Source organism: Mobula hypostoma, chromosome 8 (genome assembly GCF_963921235.1).
Source record: "Mobula hypostoma chromosome 8, sMobHyp1.1, whole genome shotgun sequence".
In the NCBI taxonomy this organism is placed as follows: domain Eukaryota; kingdom Metazoa; phylum Chordata; class Chondrichthyes; order Myliobatiformes; family Myliobatidae; genus Mobula; species Mobula hypostoma.
The window spans coordinates 23,562,604-23,583,977 of NC_086104.1; the positions used below are offsets into that span (position 1 = coordinate 23,562,604).

The 21,374-nt window shown below is 43.8% G+C and overlaps 1 protein-coding gene across 1 annotated transcript in view; it reads left to right on the forward strand.

The window, feature by feature from the left end:
- ryr2a (ryanodine receptor 2a (cardiac)) overlaps nt 1-21,374 on the forward strand; it is an 801,439-nt gene that overhangs the window by 555,999 nt on the left and 224,066 nt on the right. Inside the window, exons 48-52 of the mRNA XM_063055593.1 lie at nt 489-709; nt 1,600-1,690; nt 9,765-9,905; nt 15,292-15,455; nt 16,734-16,812. Of these exons, the coding sequence (XP_062911663.1) occupies nt 489-709; nt 1,600-1,690; nt 9,765-9,905; nt 15,292-15,455; nt 16,734-16,812 (696 nt within the window). The remainder of the gene's footprint in view (nt 1-488; nt 710-1,599; nt 1,691-9,764; nt 9,906-15,291; nt 15,456-16,733; nt 16,813-21,374) is intronic.

Below are 21,374 nucleotides of genomic sequence, written 5' to 3' on the forward strand. Positions count from 1 at the left end.
TCTGCTCAAGATCACAAAACATTGCCCGCAGTAAAAGAATCTCGGGGCAGTATGTGGTGACATGTTTGTACTCTGAAAATTAATTTTACTTTGAACTTTGAACTTTATTGCTCCAGATTCTGGATCTGCAGTATCTTGTGTCTCCAATTTGATATTAGGGATCTGGCAGTTTGTAGTCTCAGGGATAGGGTGGTTCGGATAGAGGTTTGGGAAGCTGGGGAATGAAGCTGATTGTATGTCTTCACCTGAAGACAGCAGAGATTCAACGGGTTGCATGGCCTCTTTCTGTGCTGTTACAGTTCCGTGATTTTATGGGAAGGACTTTACCTGTGTGAGAGTACACAGGATGGCAACTAGGGTGAGATGAACTCGCCAATACCTGCTTAGATAGGATTTCTATTTTATTTGAAGAGCATATAATATTGCTGGAGCGGGGTGATTAAATCCAGTGACAGTAAGCATGTCTGCTCTCTTTTCTTAATCCTTAGGTTGTCTTGAGTGCTACGGATATGGCATTGGCGTTGAACCGATACTTGTGCACTGCCGTTTTGCCCCTGTTAACGAAGTGTGCCCCCCTCTTTGCTGGCACTGAGCACCATGCATCCCTCATAGATTCCTTGTTGCACACTGTCTACAGGCTTTCTAAGGGATGCTCTCTCACCAAAGCCCAGAGGGACGCCATTGAGGAATGCTTACTTGCAATCTGTGGGTAAGTTTAAAAATAAAGGGGTAGAAAATTATACTTAACCGGTGGTAAACGAGCATTATACTCTGATTTCAGCGTTAAACTGGATTTCTTTTAATCAGGCTGAACTTTGGATGTACCGAATTGCTACATGAGTTTAGCACGAACAGCTGTCACTAACAATCCTAATAAAGAATAATAAAATATATTTTGGCCAAGCTATGTATGGCAATGGGATAAAGTATTTCATTGCTTTGTGCTTGTGGTGCCATCAATTCTCGATTTCCAGTAAGGATGACAGAAATCACACTGTGTACATAGAACATTACAGCACAGTACAGGGCCTTCAGCCCACAATATTTTGCTGATCTTTTAACCCTACTCCTTCCCTCCTACATAGCCCTCCATATTTCTACCATCTATGTGCCTATCTTAAATGCCTCTCATGTATCTACCTCGACCATCACCCCTACCACTTCTGTGTAAAGAACTTACATCTGACGTTCCCCCTGTACTTTTCTCCAATCACTAAACAACAATGCCCCTTGGATTAGCCATTTATCTCCTGGGAAAAAGTCTCTGGCTATCCACACTAACTATGCCTCCTATCATCTCGTACGACCCTATCATGTTAGTTCTCTTCCTCCTTCGCTCCAAAGAGAAAAGCCTTAGTTCGCTAATCTGTCTTCTTAACACATGCCCCCCAGTCCAAGCAGCATCCTAGTAAATCTCCTCTGAACTCTCGGTCTAAAAATTACACTTCCTTCCTATAATGAGGTGACCAGAGCTGAACACAATACTTCAAGTGTGGTCTAACCAGAGTTTTATTTGGATTGACAAAGCTTTGCTGCTTTGGTGAGAGGAAGAAGAGATTCTACTGAAAGATCATCCCATCAAATTTCCTTTCCACACAGACAATTACGGCCATCCGTGATGCAGCACTTGCTGAGGAGGCTGGTGTTCGATGTTCCTCTGCTGAATGAACATGCAAAGATGCCTCTAAAAGTAAGTTTATGTTTCATTTGGATTCAATCAACTTTTGCAAACCTAGCAGCAGATATTAGTGGGTTGGTACTTGAAAGTTTCATGCTATATTTCTCCATCGATGACTGTGGTCTACTTTTACATGAATTAAGAATTGCCTATTTTTATTGTCTAGAATTGGAATTGCATATAAAATACAACATTAGGACAAAATGAAATAGATTGTCCTGCTTGCACATTAAATGAGGAAAACCATGTTTTATAATTGAAATAGAGGTCAAGACTTTTGAGTCTGACTTGACCATTAACAACCTTAATATTAGTAGCATCCTTAAGTTCTTTGTCTAAATTCAGGGGAGAGTCGATGAATAAACCTCAATTATTGGGCCTCAATACCTTCTTGTGCAACTGGATCCTCAATTTCCTCACTTGCAGACTCCAACCTGTTTGGTTCACTGACAATATCTCCTCCACACTCTCCACAGGTGCAGCACAAGGCTGTGTGCTTAGCCCCCTGCTCTACTCACTTTATATTTATGACTGTGAGGCTAAGCACAGGTCCAATGCCATATTTTAGTTTGCTGATGACACCACTGTCAATGGCCAGATCAAGGGTGGTGATGAATCAACATATAGGAGGGAGATTGAAAATCTGGCTGAGTGGTGCCACAACAACAAGCTCTCACTCAACATCAGCAAGACCTAGAATCTGATTACTGACCTCATGAGGAGGAAACCGAGGGTCCGTGAGCCAGTCCTCATTGGGGGATCAGAGGTGGAGAGGGTCAGCAACTTTAAATTCCTCCATGTTGTCATTATCTATCTTGGGTCCAGCACATATGTGCCATTATGCAGAAAGCACAGCAGCACCTCTACTTTCTTAGAAGTTTGTGAAGATTTGGCATGTCATCTAAGACTTTGACAGTCTTCTATAGATATGGGATGAAGAGTATATTGGCTGGTTGTACCATGGCCTGATATGGAAACACCAATACTCTTGGTTGGAAACGCTGACAACAAGTAGTGGGTATGGCCCAGTCCATCTTAGGTAAAGCCCTTCCCACCATTGAGCACATTACACAGAGTGCTGTCCATCATCTAGGACCCCCACTTCAGGCCGTGCTCTCTTCTTACTGATGCCATCAGGAAGGAGGTACAGGAGCGTCAGGACCCACACCACCAGGTTCAGGAACAGCCCTCAACCATCAGTCTCTTCAACTGGAAGGATAACTTCACTCAACTTCACTTGCCCCAACACTGAGCTGTTCCCACAACATATGGACTCACTTCAGAAGCTTTTTGCTTGATATTTATTGCTTATTTATATATTAAACGATAGCAATGAGTGATGGCAAAGAAATGGTGGACAAACTTAATATGCAGCTTGTGTTAGTCTTCACTATGCCAGAAATTTGAGAGTGTCAGGGGCATAAGTGAGTGTAGTTGCTATTATTAAGGAGAGGTGTGCTTGGGAAGCTGGAAGGTCTGAAGGTAGGTAAGTGAGCTGGGCCAGCGAGACTACCTTAGGGTTCAGAAAGACATAGGAAAAGAGATTGTGGAGGCATTAGTACTGTAATGATCTTTCAAGAATCACTAGATTCTGAAATGGTTCCAGAGAACTGGAAAATTGCAGATGTCACTCCCCACTTTATGAAGTGAGGGAGGTAGAAGAAAGGCGATTATAAGCCAGTTCGCCTGACTTCAGTGGTTGGGAAGATGTTGGAGTTCATTATTATGGATGAGGCTTGGGGGTATTTAGAGGCGTATGATAAAGTTGGCCAAAGTCAACATCGTTTCCATCAGGGGAAAGCTTGCCTGGCAAATCTGTTGGAATTATTTAAGGAAATAACAGGCAGAAGAGACAAAGGAGTCAATGGATGTTGTGTACTTGGACTTTCAGAAGGCCTTTGACATGGTGTTGCACATGAGGCGGCTTCGCAGACTAAGTGCCCGTGGTATTACCGGAGAGAAACCAGCAGGGATAGAAGATTGGCTGACTGGTAATAGCCAAAGACTGGGAATAAAAAAGGCCTTTTCTGATTGGCTACCCGTGACAAGTGGTGTTCTACAGGGGTCGATATTGGGATCATTTCTTTTCACATTATAGGTCAATGATTTGGATGATAGAATTGATAGCTTCAGGGTGTCAGATGTGGGAATCCTGGGAGACCTCCAGCCTCCCTGATGGCCACATCTGCGCCAGGTGCACCGAGTTGCAGCTCCTCAGAGACTGTGTTAGGGATCTGGAGCTGCAGCTTGATGACCTACTGCTTATCAGGGAAAGTGAAGAGGTGATAGACAGGAGTTACAGGGAGGTAGTCATCCCTAGGCTACAGGAGTCAGAACACTGGGTCACTGTCAAGAGAGGGAAGGGAAATGCCCGGATAGTAGAGAGCACACCTGTGGCTGTCCCCCTCAGCAACAAATATCTTGTTCTGGATGCTGTTGAGGGGGATGACCTGACAGGGGATGCCCACGGTGACCGGGTCTCTGGCACTGAGCCTGGCGCTGTTGTGCAGGAGAGAAGGAAGGAGAAGAGAAATGCGGTAGTCGTGGGGGATTCCATAGTCAGGGGAACAGACAGGAGATTCTGTGAGCCTGATAGAGATACCCGCATGGTGTGTTGCCTCCCAGGTGCCAGGGTACGGGATGTCTCGGATCGGGTCCTGAATATTCTAAAGGGGGAGGGTGAGCAGCCAGTTGTCTTGGTACATGTGGGTACCAATGACATAGATAGGACAAAGGAGGAGGTCCTGAAGAGAGATTTCCAGGAGTTAGGAAGGAAGCTGAGAAGCAGGACCTCCAGGGTAGTAATGTCGGGATTGCTACCTGTGCCACGTGCTAGTGAGGGCAAGAGTAGTCGGATCAGGCAGATGAATGCCTGGCTGAGAGACTGGTGTAGGGGGCAGGGCTTCAGATTCTTGGATAATTGGGATCTCTTCTGGGGAAAGTATGACCTGTTCAAAAAGGACAGGTTACACCTGAACCCGAAGGGGACCAATATCCTGGCGGGAAAGTTTAATAGAGCTGTTAGGGAGGGTTTAAACTAATTTGGCAGGGGGATGGGAACCGGAACGATAGAGCGGAGGAAGGGGAAAACAGAAATAAATCTAAGATAGTGAGCAGTAAAGATGTCAGGAAAGACAGGCAGGTGATGAGGCAAATGTGTAGCCATTGGGATGAGTTGCAGTGCAATAAAGTTGCAGTGAAATCAAAGCAAAAAGTATTAAATACTGGTCTTAAGGTGTTGCACTTAAATGCACGCAGCATAAGGAATAAGGTGGATGATCTTGTTGTAAAGCTACAGATTGGCAGGTATGATATGGTGGCCATCACTGAGACCTGGCTAAAAGATGCATGTCTCTGGGAGCTGAACGTCCAAGGATACACGGTGTATCGGAAGGATAGGAAGGTAGGCAGAGGGGGAGGCGTGGCTTTATTGGTAAGAAATGATATTAAATCATTAGAAAGAGGTGATATAGGATCAGAAGGTGCAGAATCTTTATGGGTTGAGCTAAGGAATAGCAGGGGTAAAAGGACCCTGATGGCAGTTATTTATAGGCCTCCAAAGAGCTGCAGGGATGTGGACTACAAATTACAACTGGAAATAGAAAAGGCTTGTCAGAAGGGCAGTGTTATGATAATTTTGGGGGATTTTAACATGCGAGTAGATTGGAAAAATCAGGTCAGCACTGGATCTCAAGAGAGAGAATTTGTAGAATGTCTGCGAGATGGCTTTTTAGAACAGCTTGTTGTTGAGCCCACTAGGGGATCGGCTGTACTGGATTGGGTATTGTGTAATGAACCGGAGGTGATTGGAGAGATTGAAGTGAAGGAACCCTTAGGAGGCAGTGATCATAACATGACTGAGTTCACTGTGAAATTAGAAAAAGAGAAGCCGAAATCTGATGTGTCGGTGTTTCAGTGGAGTAAAGGAAATTACCGTGGCATGAGAGAGGAACTGGCCAAAGTTGACTGGAAAGAGGCACCGGTGGGAAAGACGGCAGAGCAGCAGTGGCTGGAGTTTATGCGAGAAATGAGGAATGTGCAAGACAGGTATATTCCAAAAAAGAAGAAATTTTCGAGTGGAAAAAGGATGCAACCATGGTTGACAAGAGAAGTCAAAGCCAAAGTTAAAGCAAAGGAGAGGGCAGACAAGGAAGCAAAAATTAGTGGGAAGACAGAGGATTGGGAAGTTTTTAAAACCTTACAAAAGGAAACCAAGAAGGTCATTAAGAGAGAAAAGATTAACTATGAAAGGAAACTAGCAAATAATATCAAAGAGGATACTAAAAGCTTTTTCAAGTATATAAAGAGTAAAAGACAGGTGAGAGTAGATATAGGACCGATAGAAAATGATACTGGAGAAATTCTAATGGGAGATGAGGAGATGGCAGAGGAACTGAACAAGTATTTTGCATCAGTCTTCACTGAGGAAGACAGCAGGATACCGGACACTCAAGGGTGGCAGGGAAGAGAAGTGTGCGCAGTTACAATTACGACAGAGAAAGTACTCAGGAAGCTGAATAGGCTAAAGGTCGATAAATCTCCTGGACCAGATGAAATGCACCCTCGTGTTCTGAAGGAAGTAGCTGTGGAGATTGCAGAGGCATTAGCGATGATCTTTCAAAAGTCGATAGATTCTGGCATGGTACCGGAAGACTGGAAGATTACAAATGTCACTCTGTTATTTAAGAAGGAGGCAAGGAAGCAAAAAGGAAATTATAGACCTGTTAGCTTGACGTCAGTGGTTGGGAAGTTGTTGGAGTCGATTGTCAAGGATGAGGTTACAGAGTACCTGGAGGCATATGACAAGATAGGCAGAACTCAGCATGGATTCCTTAAGGGAAAATCCTGCCTGACAAACCTATTACAATTTTTTGAGGAAATTACCAGTAGGCTAGACAAGGGAGATGCAGTGGATGTTGTATATTTGGATCTTGACAAGGTGCCACACATGAGGCTACTTAACAAGATAAGAGCCCATGGAATTACAGGAAAGTTACGTACATGAATAGAGCGTTGGCTGATTGGCAGGAAACAGAGAGTGGGAATAAAGGGATCCTATTCTGGTTGGCTGCCGGTTACCAGTGGTGTTCCACAGGGATCAGTGTTGGGGCCGCTTCTTTTTACATTGTACATCAACGATTTGGATTATGGAATAGATGGCTTTGTGGCTAAGTTTGCTGATGATACAAAGATAGGTGGAGGGGCCGGTAGTGCTGAGGAAACGGAGAGTCTGCAGAGAGACTTGGATAGATTGGAAGAATGGGCAGAGAAGTGGCAAATGAACTACAATGTTGGAAAGTGTATGGTTATGCACTTTGGCAGAAAAAATAAACGGGCAGACTATTAGTTAAATGGGGAAAGAATTCAAAGTTTTGAGATGCAACGGGACTTGGGAGTCCTTGTACAGGATTCCCTTAAAGTTAACCTCCAGGTTGAGTCAGTAGTGAAGAAGGTGAATGCAATGTTGGCATTCAATTCTAGAGGAATAGAGTATAGGAGCAGGGATGTGATGTTGAGGCTCTATAAGGCGCTGGTGAGACCTCACTTGGAGTACTGTGGGCAGTTTTGGTCTCCTTATTTAAGAAAGGATTTTGCTGACGTTGGAGAGGGTACAGAGAAGATTCACTAGAATGATTCCGGGAATGAGAGGGTTATCATATGAGGAACGTTTGTCCGCTCTTGGACTGTATTCCTTGGAGTTTAGAAGAATGAGAGGAGACCTCATAGAAACATTTCGAATGTTAAAAGGCATGGACAGAGTGGATGTGGCAAAGTTGTTTCCCATGATGGGGGAGTCTAATACGTGAGGGCATGACTTCAGGATTGAAGGGCGCCCTTTCAGAACAGAAATGCGAAGAAATTTTTTTAGTCAAAGGGTGGTGAATCTATGGAATTTGTTGCCACGGGAAGCAGTGGAGGCCAAGTCATTGGGTGTATTTAAGGCAGAGATTGATAGGTATCTGAGTAGCCAGGGCATCAAAGGTTATGGTGAGAAGGCGGAGCAGTGGGCCTAAATAGGATAAAATGGATCAGTTCATGATAAAATGGCGGAGCAGACTTGATGGGCCGAATGACCTACTTCTGCTCCTTTGTTTTATGGTCTTATGGCCAAGTTTGCAGACAATACAGAGATAAGTGGAAGGGCAAGTAATATTGAGGAAACAGGGAGTCTGCAGAAGGACTTGGACAGGTTGGGAGAATGGGCAAAGAAGTGACAGAAAGAATATAGTGCAGGGAAGTGTATGGTTTTGCACTTTTTTAGACGGAATAAAGGTGTAGACTATTTTCTAAAAGGGAGGGAAATTCAAAACTCAGAGATGCAAAGTTTTCTAAAGGTTAACTTGCAGGTTGAGTTGCTAAGGAGAATAATTGCAATGTTTTGAGAGGTCTAGAATATAAGGGCAAGGATATGATGCTGAGGCTTTTAAGGCATCTGTCTGATTACACTTGGAGTATTGTGAGCAGATTTGGGCCCCTTATCTAAGAAAAGATGTGCTGGCATTGGAGTGGGTCTGGAGGAGGTTCATGAGAATGTTTCTGGGAATGAAAGGGTTAACACACAGTATGAGGAGCATTTGATGGCTCTGGGTCTGTAATTGCTGCAGTCTAGATGCATGAGAAGGGATCTCATTGAAACCTATCGAATATTGAAAGGCCTAGGTAGAGTGGCTGTGGAGAGGTGTTCACTATAGTGGGTGAGTCTAGGCCCAGAGGGCACAGATTAGAGGGACATCCATTTAGAACAGAGATATGAAGGAAGTTTGTTAGCCAGAGAGTGCTGAATCTATGCAATTCATTGCCATAGACATCTGTGGAGGCCAAGTCATTTGGTATATTTAAAACAGAGATTCATAAGTTCTTGGTTAGTCAGGGTGTCAAATGATACTTAGAGAACGCAGGAGAAAGGGGTTGGGGGGGATCATAAACCAGCCATGTGGAATGGTGGAGCAGACTCGATGGGCCAAGTGGCCTATTTTTGCTCCTGTATCTTATGGTCTTATTTTTTTTTCTCTCATTTTGTTTTCTTTGGCTCATTGGTTGTTTGCTGTCTTTGGTATGTTTGTTGTTACTAGGTGCAGTCATTCACTGTATTTACTGTGAATGCCCACTAGAAAATGAATCTCAGGGTTGTATATGGTGACATATATGTACTTGGATAATAAATTCACTTTGGACCTTGCACCCGGGCTGAGAGTGTAAAGAGAAGATAAGTAATGTTCCTTTTCTCCAGATTATAGCACCTGCAGTCATCTCTGTCCTCATTTAGAGAAATCCTGCTCACCTCCACGCTGGTTCATTGGCACTTTTGCACTTAAACAATACCGGCCCTTCAACCCATTGAGTCCATGCTGTCCAAATTTCCTGAATTCTTCCCATATGCCTCTAAGTCAGGGGTTCCCAACCTATTTTATGCCGTGGACCCCTAATATTAACTGAGAGGTCCATGGACCCGAGGTTGGGAACCCCAGCTCCAAGTCCTGCCCCTCGATGTAGCTAACCAAGTGCTTCTTAAGTGACGCAAACACGAGGAAATCTGCGGATGCTGGAATTTCAAGCAACACACATAAAAAGTGCTGCCTGGCCTGCTGCGTTCACCAGCACTTTTTATGTGTGTTGCTTGTTAAGTGACATAGTTGTAGCTGCCAATCTCCCATTGTGCTGCACTTGAGAGAGATTTGGGCACTGATCTGTTGCTTGCTTTCTCAGGTAAAAATAGGAAATATCACCGAAGCAGCCACTTGCCCCTAGTTCCTGTTCCACCATTCAGCAGGGTCATGGCTGACCTTTTATCTCAGTACCACTTTCTTGGTCTAACCTACATTGTTCATTCACTTAATAATCTAAAAATCTATTGACTTCTGTCTTGAATAAACTCTACAACTATGCTCCCCCACCCTCTGCATAAGTACATTTCTTCTCTCTGCCTCTAATTTTGTTATCTCAAGTTATAGGTGTCCCAGCCAGGGGAACTATCTAGTCTGCATCTATCTTGTCAAGCTCCGTGAGAATTCTGTAAGCTTTAAAGTGAAGTAAATAAAGAAAACTATTCTTTGCTCTGTAACTAACTGCAAATCTTCTCTTTCAGCTATTAACCAATCATTATGAAAGGTGCTGGAAGTATTACTGTCTCCCTGGAGGTTGGGGAAACTTCGGTGCTGCTTCTGAGGAAGAACTTCATTTGTCGAGGAAGTTATTCTGGGGAATTTTCGATGCCCTCTCCCAGAAGGTACCTTAGAAAGAACAGTATCTCGGGCTTCTGGCTGAACAACCATCACACCAATACCGTAGTTCTTTTTAAACAGTTTCCTATGCTAATTAATATCAAACCTCACTGAAACCATATCAACAGTGCTAAAAATAATCTTCAGTCATCTTTTTCATTTCACTTTCTAATAACTGTGGCCTATACCTCTCAGGTTGAAAATAGTGGAAAGGCTTTAACTATCAGTGAAGAAAATAAATTGCTGCAACACATATCAAAGTTGCTGGTGAACGCAGCAGGCCAGACAGCATCTCTAGGAAGAGGTACAGTCGACGTTTCGGGCCGAGACCCTTCATCAGGACTAACTGAAGGAAGAGCTAGTAAGAGATTTGAAAGTGGGAGGGGGAGGGGGAGATCCAAAATGATAGGAGAAGACAGGAGGGGGAGGGATGGAGCCAAGAGCTGGACAGGTGATTGGCAAAAGGGATATGAGAGGATCATGGGACAGGAGACCGAGGGAGAAGGAAAAGGGGGAGGGGGAGGAAAAAAAAGGGGGATGGGCAAGGGGTATAGTCAGAGGGACAGAGGGACAAAAAGGAGAGAGAGGAAGAATGTGTGTATATTAAAAAAATAACGGATGGGGTACGAGGGGGAGGTGGGGCATTAGCGGAAGTTAGAGAAGTCAGTGTTCATGCCATCAGGTTGGAGGCTACCCAGATGGAATATGAGGCGTTGTTCCTCCAACCTGAGTGTGGGTTCATCTTTACAGTAGAGGAGGCCGTGGATAGATATATCAGAATGGGAATGGGATGTGGAATTAAAATGTGTGGCCACTAGGAAAATAAATTGCCTATTATTTAAATGTTTATTCACTGATTGGTGACACAGTAGTGCAGTGGTTCACACAACACTTTACAGTACCAGTGACCCAGGTTCAATTCCTGCTACTGTCTGCAAGGAGATTGTTTATTCTCCCTGTGATGGGTTTCCTGTGCATGCTCCAGTTCTCTCCCACAGTCCAAGGATCTACCAGTTGGTAGGTTAATCGGTCATTGTAAATTGTCCTGTGATTAGGCTAGGATTAAATTGGTGATTAGGCTGCCGGTTATTTTAGATTGATTTACAACTGTATATGACATTAACACGCATATTTTTAAAACAACATTTAAAAAGCATGCTGTATTAAAGCTCCAATAATCCAAATCCTCAGAATTTCACCCTCAGCTTTTGTTGCATATTGAATACCCCTCCTATGTGAAAAGGATTCTGACTATACTCAGTTGCCATTTTATTAGGTACCTCCTGTACCTAATAAAGTGGCCACTGAATGTATGTTTGTGGTCCTCTGCTGATCATGCCCTTAAAGGTTCGATACGTTGTGCATTCAGAGATGCTCTTCTGCACACCACTGTTGTGGTGCATGTTTATTTGAGTTACTGCCCCGTTCCTGTCAGCTGAACTAGTATGGCCATTTTCCTCTGACTTTTCTCATTAACAAGGCACTCTTACCAACAGAACTGCCACTCACTGGATGTCTTGAATTTTGCGCCGTTACCACAATCTCCAAGGACAGCTGTGCATGAAAATCCCAGGAGATCAGCAGTTTCTGAGATACTCAAACCACCCAGACTGGCATCAACAATCATTCCATAGTCAAAGTCACTTAGATAACATTTCTTCCTCATTTGGATGTTCTGTCTGAACAACAACTGAACCTCTTAAAAAGCCGGTAAACCTGTGTATCTAACAAAGTGGCCACTGAGTGTACATGCACAGTCGATACCTCTAATAGTTTTAAATACCTCTCTCAGGACAGCCCTCAGCCTTCTGTCTCCAGAGAAAACAAATGCAGCCTATTCAACTACTTACCAAAACTAAAACCCTGTTGAATCTCTTCTGCACTCTCTACAGCATGACAACATATTTCCAATAGTGTGGTATCCAGTACTCTACACGATACGCCAAGTGCAATCTATCCAGTATCTTGCAAAGTCGTAACACTTTGTCCCAGTTTTTATATCCTTTGCCTCACCCTATAACGGCCAGCTGGCGGCGCAGTGAGATCAGTGCCGGACCCTGGAGCGAAGGTTCCTGAGTTTGAATCCAGGTCGGGCCACCCCAAGCACGCTTTTCATCCATGCTGTGTTGAGTGTCGAGCTCGCCACTCGGCCTCGTAAAAAATACAAGGGTCGAGTCAGGAACGTTCATAACATGACCCGATTAATCCTGACACCACGTGCCAGACAAGAATGGCTGAATATCTGGTACAGCATGCTTAAAAGAACCCCTACAAAAGCAAGCATGCCTTTTCACTACCCCTTCTTCTTTCAGGGAACTTTGGACTTAAACAGCAAAGTTCCTCTGTTCATCAACACTCTGAAGCACGCTGCCATCTACTGAATATGTCTCCCCGCTATTTGACTTTTGAAAATGCATCACTTCAAATTTGGGGTATGTCTTCCAATCCCAGAAATACAAAGTAAAATCTGTGCCAATATCACTGACAGGCACTTCCATCAGACAGAAAAATGAAGCTCTTTGAAGATGTGGTATTCAGTATGAGTCAGGAAGGCTACAATGTGCCGAGGTGTTGTTCCTCAAGCTTGTCTTTGCCCTCTTTGGGTTAGAGTGGGAGTTGGTTGGGGAATTAAAGTGGCAGGTAAAGGAAAACTCAGATTTATCCCTGTGGACTGAACACAGGTGCTCCACAATGTGACTACCCAGTCTGTATTTGGTTTTTCCAATGTACGTTCAAGAGACTAACCAGTGAACATTAATGTACTGCATCAGAATGGAAGAACTGCTAGGGAACCACTACTTCACCTGGTTTCCTGGATGGTGGAAGGGAAGAGTTGAATGGACAAGTATTTCATTGCCCACACATTGACATTGGTTGGAAGATGCTCATTCACAAGAAAGCCATCAGATACAGGAGCGGAATCAGGCCATTCAGCACATTGTGGTCAACTCCATCATGGCCACTTGCCTTCCCAGCATCCAGGACACCTTCCAAAGGTGATGCCTCAAAAAGTCAGCACCCATCATTAAGGACCCCTGTCACCCTCTTCTCATTTCTCCATCAAGGAGGAGGTACAGGAGCCTGAAGGCACACACTCTCAATGTTTCCAGAACAGCTTCTTCCCCTCTGCCATCAGATTTCTGCATGGACCATGAACCCATAAACACTACCTCAGCATTTTTTCTCTCTTTCTGCACTACTTATTTATTTAATTTATAGCAACTTATATATTTTATTATTATGTATTACATTGTACTGCTGCCACAAAACACCAAATTTCATGACAAATGCCTGTGATATTAAACCTGATTCTGATTTTGATTCTGATTCCAGTCTGCTCCACCATTCAATCGTGGCTGATTTATTAACCCTCTCAACCCTATTCTCATGTCTTTTCCCCATACCTTTGACAGCCTGATTAATCAAGAACTTACTGACCTCTGCTTTAAATATACTCAATGACTTGACCTCCACAGCCATCTGTGGCAATGAATTCCACAGATTCACCACTCACTGGTTAAAGAAATTGCTCCTCATTTCTGTTTTAAATGAACGTCCCTCTGTTCTGAGGCTGGACCTTCTTGCCCCAACCATAGGAAACATCCTCTCCACATCCACTCTATCTAACCCTTCCAATATTTGAGAGGTTTCAATGAGATCCCCCTTCATTCTGCTAAACTCCTGCGAGTACAAGCCCAGAGCCATCAAATACTCCTTGTACATTAAGCGTTTAATTCCTGGAATCATTCTTATGGATTTACTCTGAACCTTCTCCAATGCCAGCACACCTCTTCTTAGATAAGGGGCCAAAAACTGCTCACAATACTCCAAATACAGTCTGACTAATGCCTTAAAAGCTGCAGCATCACATCCTTGCCCTTATATTCTCGACCTCTCGAAACATCGTATTTTCCTTCCTTACCACCGACGCCATCTGCAAGTTAACCTTTAGGGAATCCTGCACAAGGACTGCCAAGTCCCTTTGTACCTCTGATTTCTGAATTTTCTACCTGTTCAGAACATAGTCTATGCATTTATTCCTTCTATGAAAGTGCATGTCTGTACACTTTCCTGCACAATGTTCCATCTGCCACTTCTTTGCCCATTCTCTCCATCTGTCTAAGTCCTTCTGCAGACTCCCTGCCTCCTCAGCACTGCCGCAAACATGGAATAAAGAACCGACTGACACTACTGATGCCAAATGCCAGTCCTTCGAGCCATATGCCATTCAGTTTTCTCTTTCTGTGACTCACCAGCAGTGTGCCGATTAATTATACGTGTGTTAGAATGAGTGGGCGGGTAATATTTTTACGTTTTCTGAACATAAACTTGCAAAAAATAGAACTGTTAGCATATTTCGGAAAAGCTCTGTGATTGGTTTTTAAAATAAACATTGATGAGTATATACCAGCCTATAACCGACAAAATTAATTCCTAATGTCAAGACTTTGAAGTTGACATGCAAAAAGAGCCAGACTAGATCAGATTGGCTGGCCAGATGATAAATCATAACAACTGCCGATGGGGCAAACAGGCCTCGCAGGACCAATCACAGCTGCTTCCCTCCCCGGCACAAACTGTCTAGTACGTACTGGAGAGGGTGGGGGAGAGGGAGGGGGGGCAATCACAGCTGCCCTCTGATCTGCAGTAGCACAGCAAAACCATGAGGACCACTCCTCTCCTCCCATCCCCCTCTCCAAAGGAAGCTGAGTTGAAAAAATAAACTCAGTTAATTCCTTTAGACCATCCCATAATGGTGTCAATAGCCAATAGGCTGGTCCTGGACTTATTTCCTGGCATAATTTACATATTATTATTTAATTATTTATGGTTTTATATGGCTATATTTATACTCTGTTCTTGGTTGGTGCAACGGTAACGAAACCAAATTTCCCTTGGGATCAATAAAGTATGACTATGACTATGACAGTCAACCAAACCGAAGATCTGCCCTGCATTTGACAAGCACCACGGAAGAGTTTGAAGCTGACCCAGGACATGATAGAGAATATTCAAGAGGAGCAATTATTGCTTTTGGGCAACATTGGTAAAAATAGAAGGCCATTCTGAAAGTTTCGGATCAGGCATAATCCAAAAGGCATTTTACACACAAGACATGTTATTCTCTTCCGTATAGTAAGTTCAACTGAGATATTAATGGGATAGAAATTATGAAAAATGTGATTTTTTTAAAAAAACATACTGCAACTGTTCCACTTACGGAGAAAAAAGATTATTAATTTGATTATAAATCCCTGTGAACACAACAAATTATTTCCTTTCTGAAGCTGACCAAATGAAAGTGTGTGGGTGGAATGGTAGACAGCCGAGTTTTATTTTATAAGAAGAGATCAAGTGTAAGGTTTGGTGTTCCCTTGTGTCTTACTGCAGAGATATGAACCAGAGTTATTTAAGTTGGCTTTGCCTTGCCTGAGTGCTGTTGCTGGGGCCCTGCCTCCAGACTACATGGAATCCAACTATGTGGCAATGATGGAGAAGCAGTCGTCAGTGGATACCGAAGGAAACTTCAATCCCCAGCCTGTAGATACATCAAGGTTCGATTGTGTTATGTTTGAGCACTCAAGCTTTCTTAAAACTAATTTAAGGTCACTTGAACCATCCTGAGCAGGAGCAGTATCACCTGGGCAGACAGATGCCTTTAAATTCTCAGTGATAGCTCAATTCACCTTCCAGAGAAGGTGGGAGAGGAAGCAAGAGGGAGTGACAGAGGAAACACTTCAAAAGATTTCTTTCATCTTTTACCAAGGTTATCCCATACAGTATTTTACATTCATTTGCTTAACCACAACTTCAGTGCAACCTCCCTCTTTTAGGAGGTGAGTCAATCATATACAAGATATGAAGGTTCAGATAAGATAAAACGGTGAAATTATTCCCATGGTTCAACTGGGGACACATTAAAAATGATGCGGAAGTGATCCAGGGGCTTGTGCAAAAGACTTTTCTTTTATGTTGAACGATTATGGTCCAAAACTACCTGGCCACAAAGGTGGTAGAAACTGGAGGAATCAGACCTTTCAGCAGGTAATTGGATGGCTTGCAAGGGAAGATACTTTGGAAGTCTGAAGGAAAGGACAGGGGGACAGGATGGACTAGATTGGATTGATGGGCTGAATGGTCTCCAGTGCTGCAGTGATTGCGTAATTCTGTAATTTGGATCAAAATTTCAAAATGTTGTATGGGCTGCACTCTGCACTCTCTATGTGAAGCAGAGGCTAACCCTGAAGGAGATGGTTCCAATGGATAGAGGATGCATTAACACAGATGAAACAGATATCACCTTGCATCTCAGTAGGCGACCTTGGTTGGTGCTCTGCTTTATGGGTTCCTTTAGTTAATTCACACGCATACAGCTAGGGAACACACTAAACAGTAGATGTTCTGCAAATGATAATTACTGAGGAACCATGGATGGGTTAGCAGACTGTGAGGCCAACATCGGTATCCCAGCTTTTGTCCTTCAACAAATTTGACAAGAGTATCACAGAATCACAGAAGTTAAGAAATGCTTCGAATCCGTTCTGTTTTTCTTCTGGGCTACCTTTTCATTCCCAACCGTGCCTCATCTGCATAGCAAAAGCAACTCATCTTGCTCCTTGACTTCCCAATGGAAAGGAAGTCACATGACCTGAACAGTTGAGCCCATGATTAGATGTTTTGTACAGCATCCCATTGAAGTAAAGGAATGGGAGGGCATTATCATAATAATTCTACTCCAGGTGGAAGACTGGATTGATAAAATAAATTTAAGATATTTTTAACATTTCTGGTTCCAGAAATAACCAGTCTTGTTTGTTCAATTTCACTGTCAGTGTAACACTTCCAGAAAAGTTGGATTACTTCATCAATAAATATGCAGAACACAGTCACGACAAATGGACAATGGACAAGGTAAGGCAGTTTATTTAATGGATATTCTTCACTTAGTTTTACAGTTCAGCCCGTGCATCGATATCACTTTTTATCGCTGTATCTATTCTCCAATCCATTTGGTAACTGCTCATCATATCCTTCTTACAGTTCAGCTGTGGTCACCAAGTTAGTGGACGTTGGACGGAACCTGCATCTCACCACCATTATGTGTGTGAAAGCTACAGCTCTAAGCCACAACATACAAATATTACATAGGTTTGCAACAATGGTTAAATTCATTTTGTTCCCATTAAACTGCAGGTTATTCTGTGTCCATAAGACCATACGATATAGGAGCAGAAGTAGGCCATTCGGCCCATTGAATCTGCTCTGCACCATGGGAGATTTATTTAACCATGGAGGTTATTTTTCACAGGCAAGTAGGAAGCCACACAGTTTTGGTTTAAATTTTGTCTAAACTTTGATGTCTCCCAAGCCACGGCCTATTTCCTGGTCAGAGAGTAGGCATAGAGTTTACTCCTAAGCTGCTACTAATGTTAAGTCAGTTACAATTGAGGAGAAAGAGACATACCATGTGGACTCTTAGTCAGTGAACAAGATCCTTATCATTGTGTAGGGTAGTTGAGAGCAGTAGGTTCCACATACAAACGTAGAAACGTAGAAAACCTACAGCACAATACAGGCCCTTTGACCCACAAAGTTGTGCCCAACATGTCCCTGCGTTAGAAATTACTAGGGTTACGCATAACCCTCTATTTTTCTGAGCTCCATATACCTATCCAAAAGTCTCTTAAAAGATCTTATCATATCCACCTCCACCAACATTGCCGGCAGCCCATTCCATTACCCCTGACATCTCCTCTGTACCTACTCCCCCAGCACACCCTATGTGTCCTCTTGTGGCAACGATTTCAGTCTTGGGAAAAAGCCTCTGACTATCCACATGATCAATGCCTCTCATCATCTTATACACCTCTATCAGGTCACCTCGCATCCTTTGTCGCTCCAAGGAGAAAAGGCTGAGTTCACTCAACCTGTTTTCATAAGGCATGCTCCCCAATCCAGGCAACATCCTTGTAAATCTCCTCTGCACCCTTTCTATGGCTTCCACATCCTTCCTGTAGTGGGGCAACCAGAACTGAGCACAGTACTCCAAGTGGGATCTGACCGGAGTCCTATATAGCTGCAACATTACCTCTCAGCTCCTAAATTCAATTCCACGATTGATGAAGGCCAATACACCGTATGCCTTCTTAACCACAGGGTCAACCTGCACAGCTGCTTTGAGTGTCCTATGGACTCGGACCCCAAGATCCCTCTGATCCTCCACACTGCCAAAAGTCTTACCATTCTGTGAAGATTCTGTGAAGCGCAGAATCAAATATCGCTGTGATGATTGTACGCTCTAGTATCAATTGTTTGGCGACAATAAACTATAATGTATAAAGTATTAATACTATATTCTGCCATTGTATTTGACCTACCAAAATGAACCACTTCACACTTATCTGGGTTGAACTCCATCTGCCACTTCTCAGCCCAGTTTTGCATCCTATTGATGTCCCGTTGTAACCTCTGACAGCCCTCCACACCATCCACAACACCTCCAACCTTTGTGTCATCAGCCAACTTACTAACCCAACCCTCCACTTCCTCATCCAGGTCATTTATAAAAATCATGAAGAGTAAGGGTCCCGGAACAGATCCCTGAGGCAGTCCATTGGTCACCAACCTCCATGCAGAAAATGACCTGTCTACAAAGACTCTTTGCCTTCTGTGGGCAAACCAGTTCTGGATCCACAAAGCAATGTCCCCTTGGATCCCATGCCTCCTTACTTTCTCAATAAGCCTTGCATGGGGTACCTTATCAAATGCCTTGCTGAAATCCATATACACTACATCTACTGCTCTTCCTTCATCAATGTGTTTTAGTCACATCCTCAAAAAATTCAATCAGGCTCATAAGGCATGACCTGCCCTTGACAAAGCCATGCTGACTATTCCTAATCATATTATACCTCTCCAAATGTTCATAAATCCTGCCTCTCAGGATCTCCTCCATCAACTTAACAACCACTGAAGTAAGACTCACTGGTCTATAATTTCCTGGGCTATCTCTGCTTCCTTTCTTGAATAAAGGAACAACGTCCGCAACCCTCCAATCCTCTGGAACCTCTCCCATCCCCATTGATGATGCAAAGATCATCACCAGAGGCTCAGCAATCTCCTCCCTTGCCTCCCACAGTAGCCTGGGGTACATCTCATCTGGTCCTGGTGACTTATCCAACTTGATGCTTTCCAAAAGCTCCAGCACGTCCTCTTTCTTAATATCCACATGCTCAAGCTTTTCAGTCTGCTGCAAGTCATCACTAAAATTACGAAGATCCTTTTCCATAGTGAATACTGAAGTAAAGTATTCATTAAGTACCTCTACTATCTCTTCCAGTTCCATACAGACTTTCCCACTGTCACACTTGATAGGTCCTATTCTTTCAGATCTTATCCTCTTGCTCTTCACATACTTGTAGAATGCCTTGGGGTTTTTCTTAATCCTGCCCATCCAGGCCTTCTCATGGCCCCTTCTGGCACCCCTAATTTCCTTCTTAAACTCCTTCCTGTTAGCCTTATAATCTTCTAGATCTCTGACATTACCTACCTCTCTGAAACCTTTTGTAAGCTTTTCTTTTCTTCTTGACTAGATTTATTACAGCCTTTGTACACCACAATTCCTGTACCCTACCATAACTTCCCTGTTTCATTGGAACATACCTATGCAAATCTCCACACAAATATCCCCTGAACATTTGCCACATTTCTTCCGTACTTTTCCCTGAGAACATCTGTTCCCAATTTAAGCTTCCAATTTCCTGCCTGATAACCTCATAATACCCCTTAGTCCAATTAAACGCTTTTCTAACTTGTCTGTTCCTATCTTTCTCCAATGCTATTGTAAAGGAGATAGAATTAGGATCACTATCTCCAAAATGTTCTTCCACTGAGCGATCTGACACCTGAGCAGGTTCATTTTCCAATACCAAATCAAGTATAGCCTCTCCTCTTGTAGGCTTATCTACATATTGTGTCAAGAAACCTTCCTGAACACACCTAACAAACTCCACCCCATCTAAACCCCTTGCTCTAAGGAGATGCCAATCGATATTTGGGAAATTAAAATCTCCCACCACGATAACTCTGTTATTATTACACCTTTCCAGGATCTATTTCCCTATCTGCTCCTCAACATCCCTGTTACTATTGGGCGGCCTATAAAAAACACCCAGTAAAGTTATTGACCCCTTCCTGTTCTTAACCTCCACCCACAGAGACTCTGTAGACAATCCCTCCATGGCGTCCACCTTTTCTGCAGCCGTGACACTATCTCTGATCAACAGTGCTGTGCCCCCACCTCTTTTGCCTCCATCCCTGTCCTTTCTGAAACATCTAAAACCCGGCACTTGGATGTCCCTGAGCCATCCAAGTCTCTGTAATGGCCACCACATCATAGCTCCAAGTACTGTTCCACGCTCCAAGCTCATCCACTTTGTTCACAATACCCCTTGTGTTAAAATAGACACATCTCAAACCATCGGTCTGAGTGCCTCCCTTCTCTATGACCTGCCTATCCTCCCTCACACACTGTCTACAAGATTTCTCTATTTGTGAGCCAACTGCCTCTTCCCCAGTCTCTTCAGTTCGGTTCCCACCCTCCAACATTCTAGTTTAAACTCTCCCCAGTAGCCTTAGCAAATCTCCCCGCCAGGATATTGGTCTCTGGGATTCAAGTGCAACCCGTCCTTTTTGTGCAGGTCACACCTGCCCCAAAAAAGGTCCCAATGATCCAGAAATCTGAATCCCTGCCCCCTGCTCCAATCCCTGAGCCATACTTTTATTCTCCACCTCACTCTATTCCTATACTCACTGTGACGTGGCACAGGCAGTAATCCCGAGATTACTACCTTTGCGGTCCTGCTTCTCAACCTCCTTCCTAAGTCTCTGTAGTCTGTTTTCAGGACCTCTTTCCTTTTCCTACCTATGTCATTGGTACCAAAATGTACCTCGACCTCCGGCTGTTTTCCCTCCACTGCAGGATATCGTGGACGTGATCTGAAACATCTCAGACCCTGGCACCTGTGAGGCAAACTACCATCCGATTTTCTTTCGTGCGTCCACGGAATCGCCTGTCTGACCCCCTAACTATATAGTCCCCTATCACTGCTGCCGTCCTCTTCCTTTCCCTACCCTTCTGAGCCACAGGGCCGGACTCTGTGCCAGAAGCACGACTACTGTTGCTTCCCCCAGGTAGGCTGTCCCTGCCAACAGTACTCAAACAGGAGTACTTATTGTCAAAAGGTACAGCCACAGGGGTACTCTCTAGTACCTGACTCTTCCCCTTCCCCCTCCTGACTGTGACCCACTAGTCTGCCTCCCATGGCCCCGGTGTGACCACCTGCCTATAACTCCTTTCTATCACCTCCTCACTCTCCTTGACCGGATGAAGGTTATCGAGCTGCATCTCCAGTTCCCTAATGCTGCAGCTCGACACACTGGGTGCAGATATGGCCATCGGGGAGGCTGAGAGA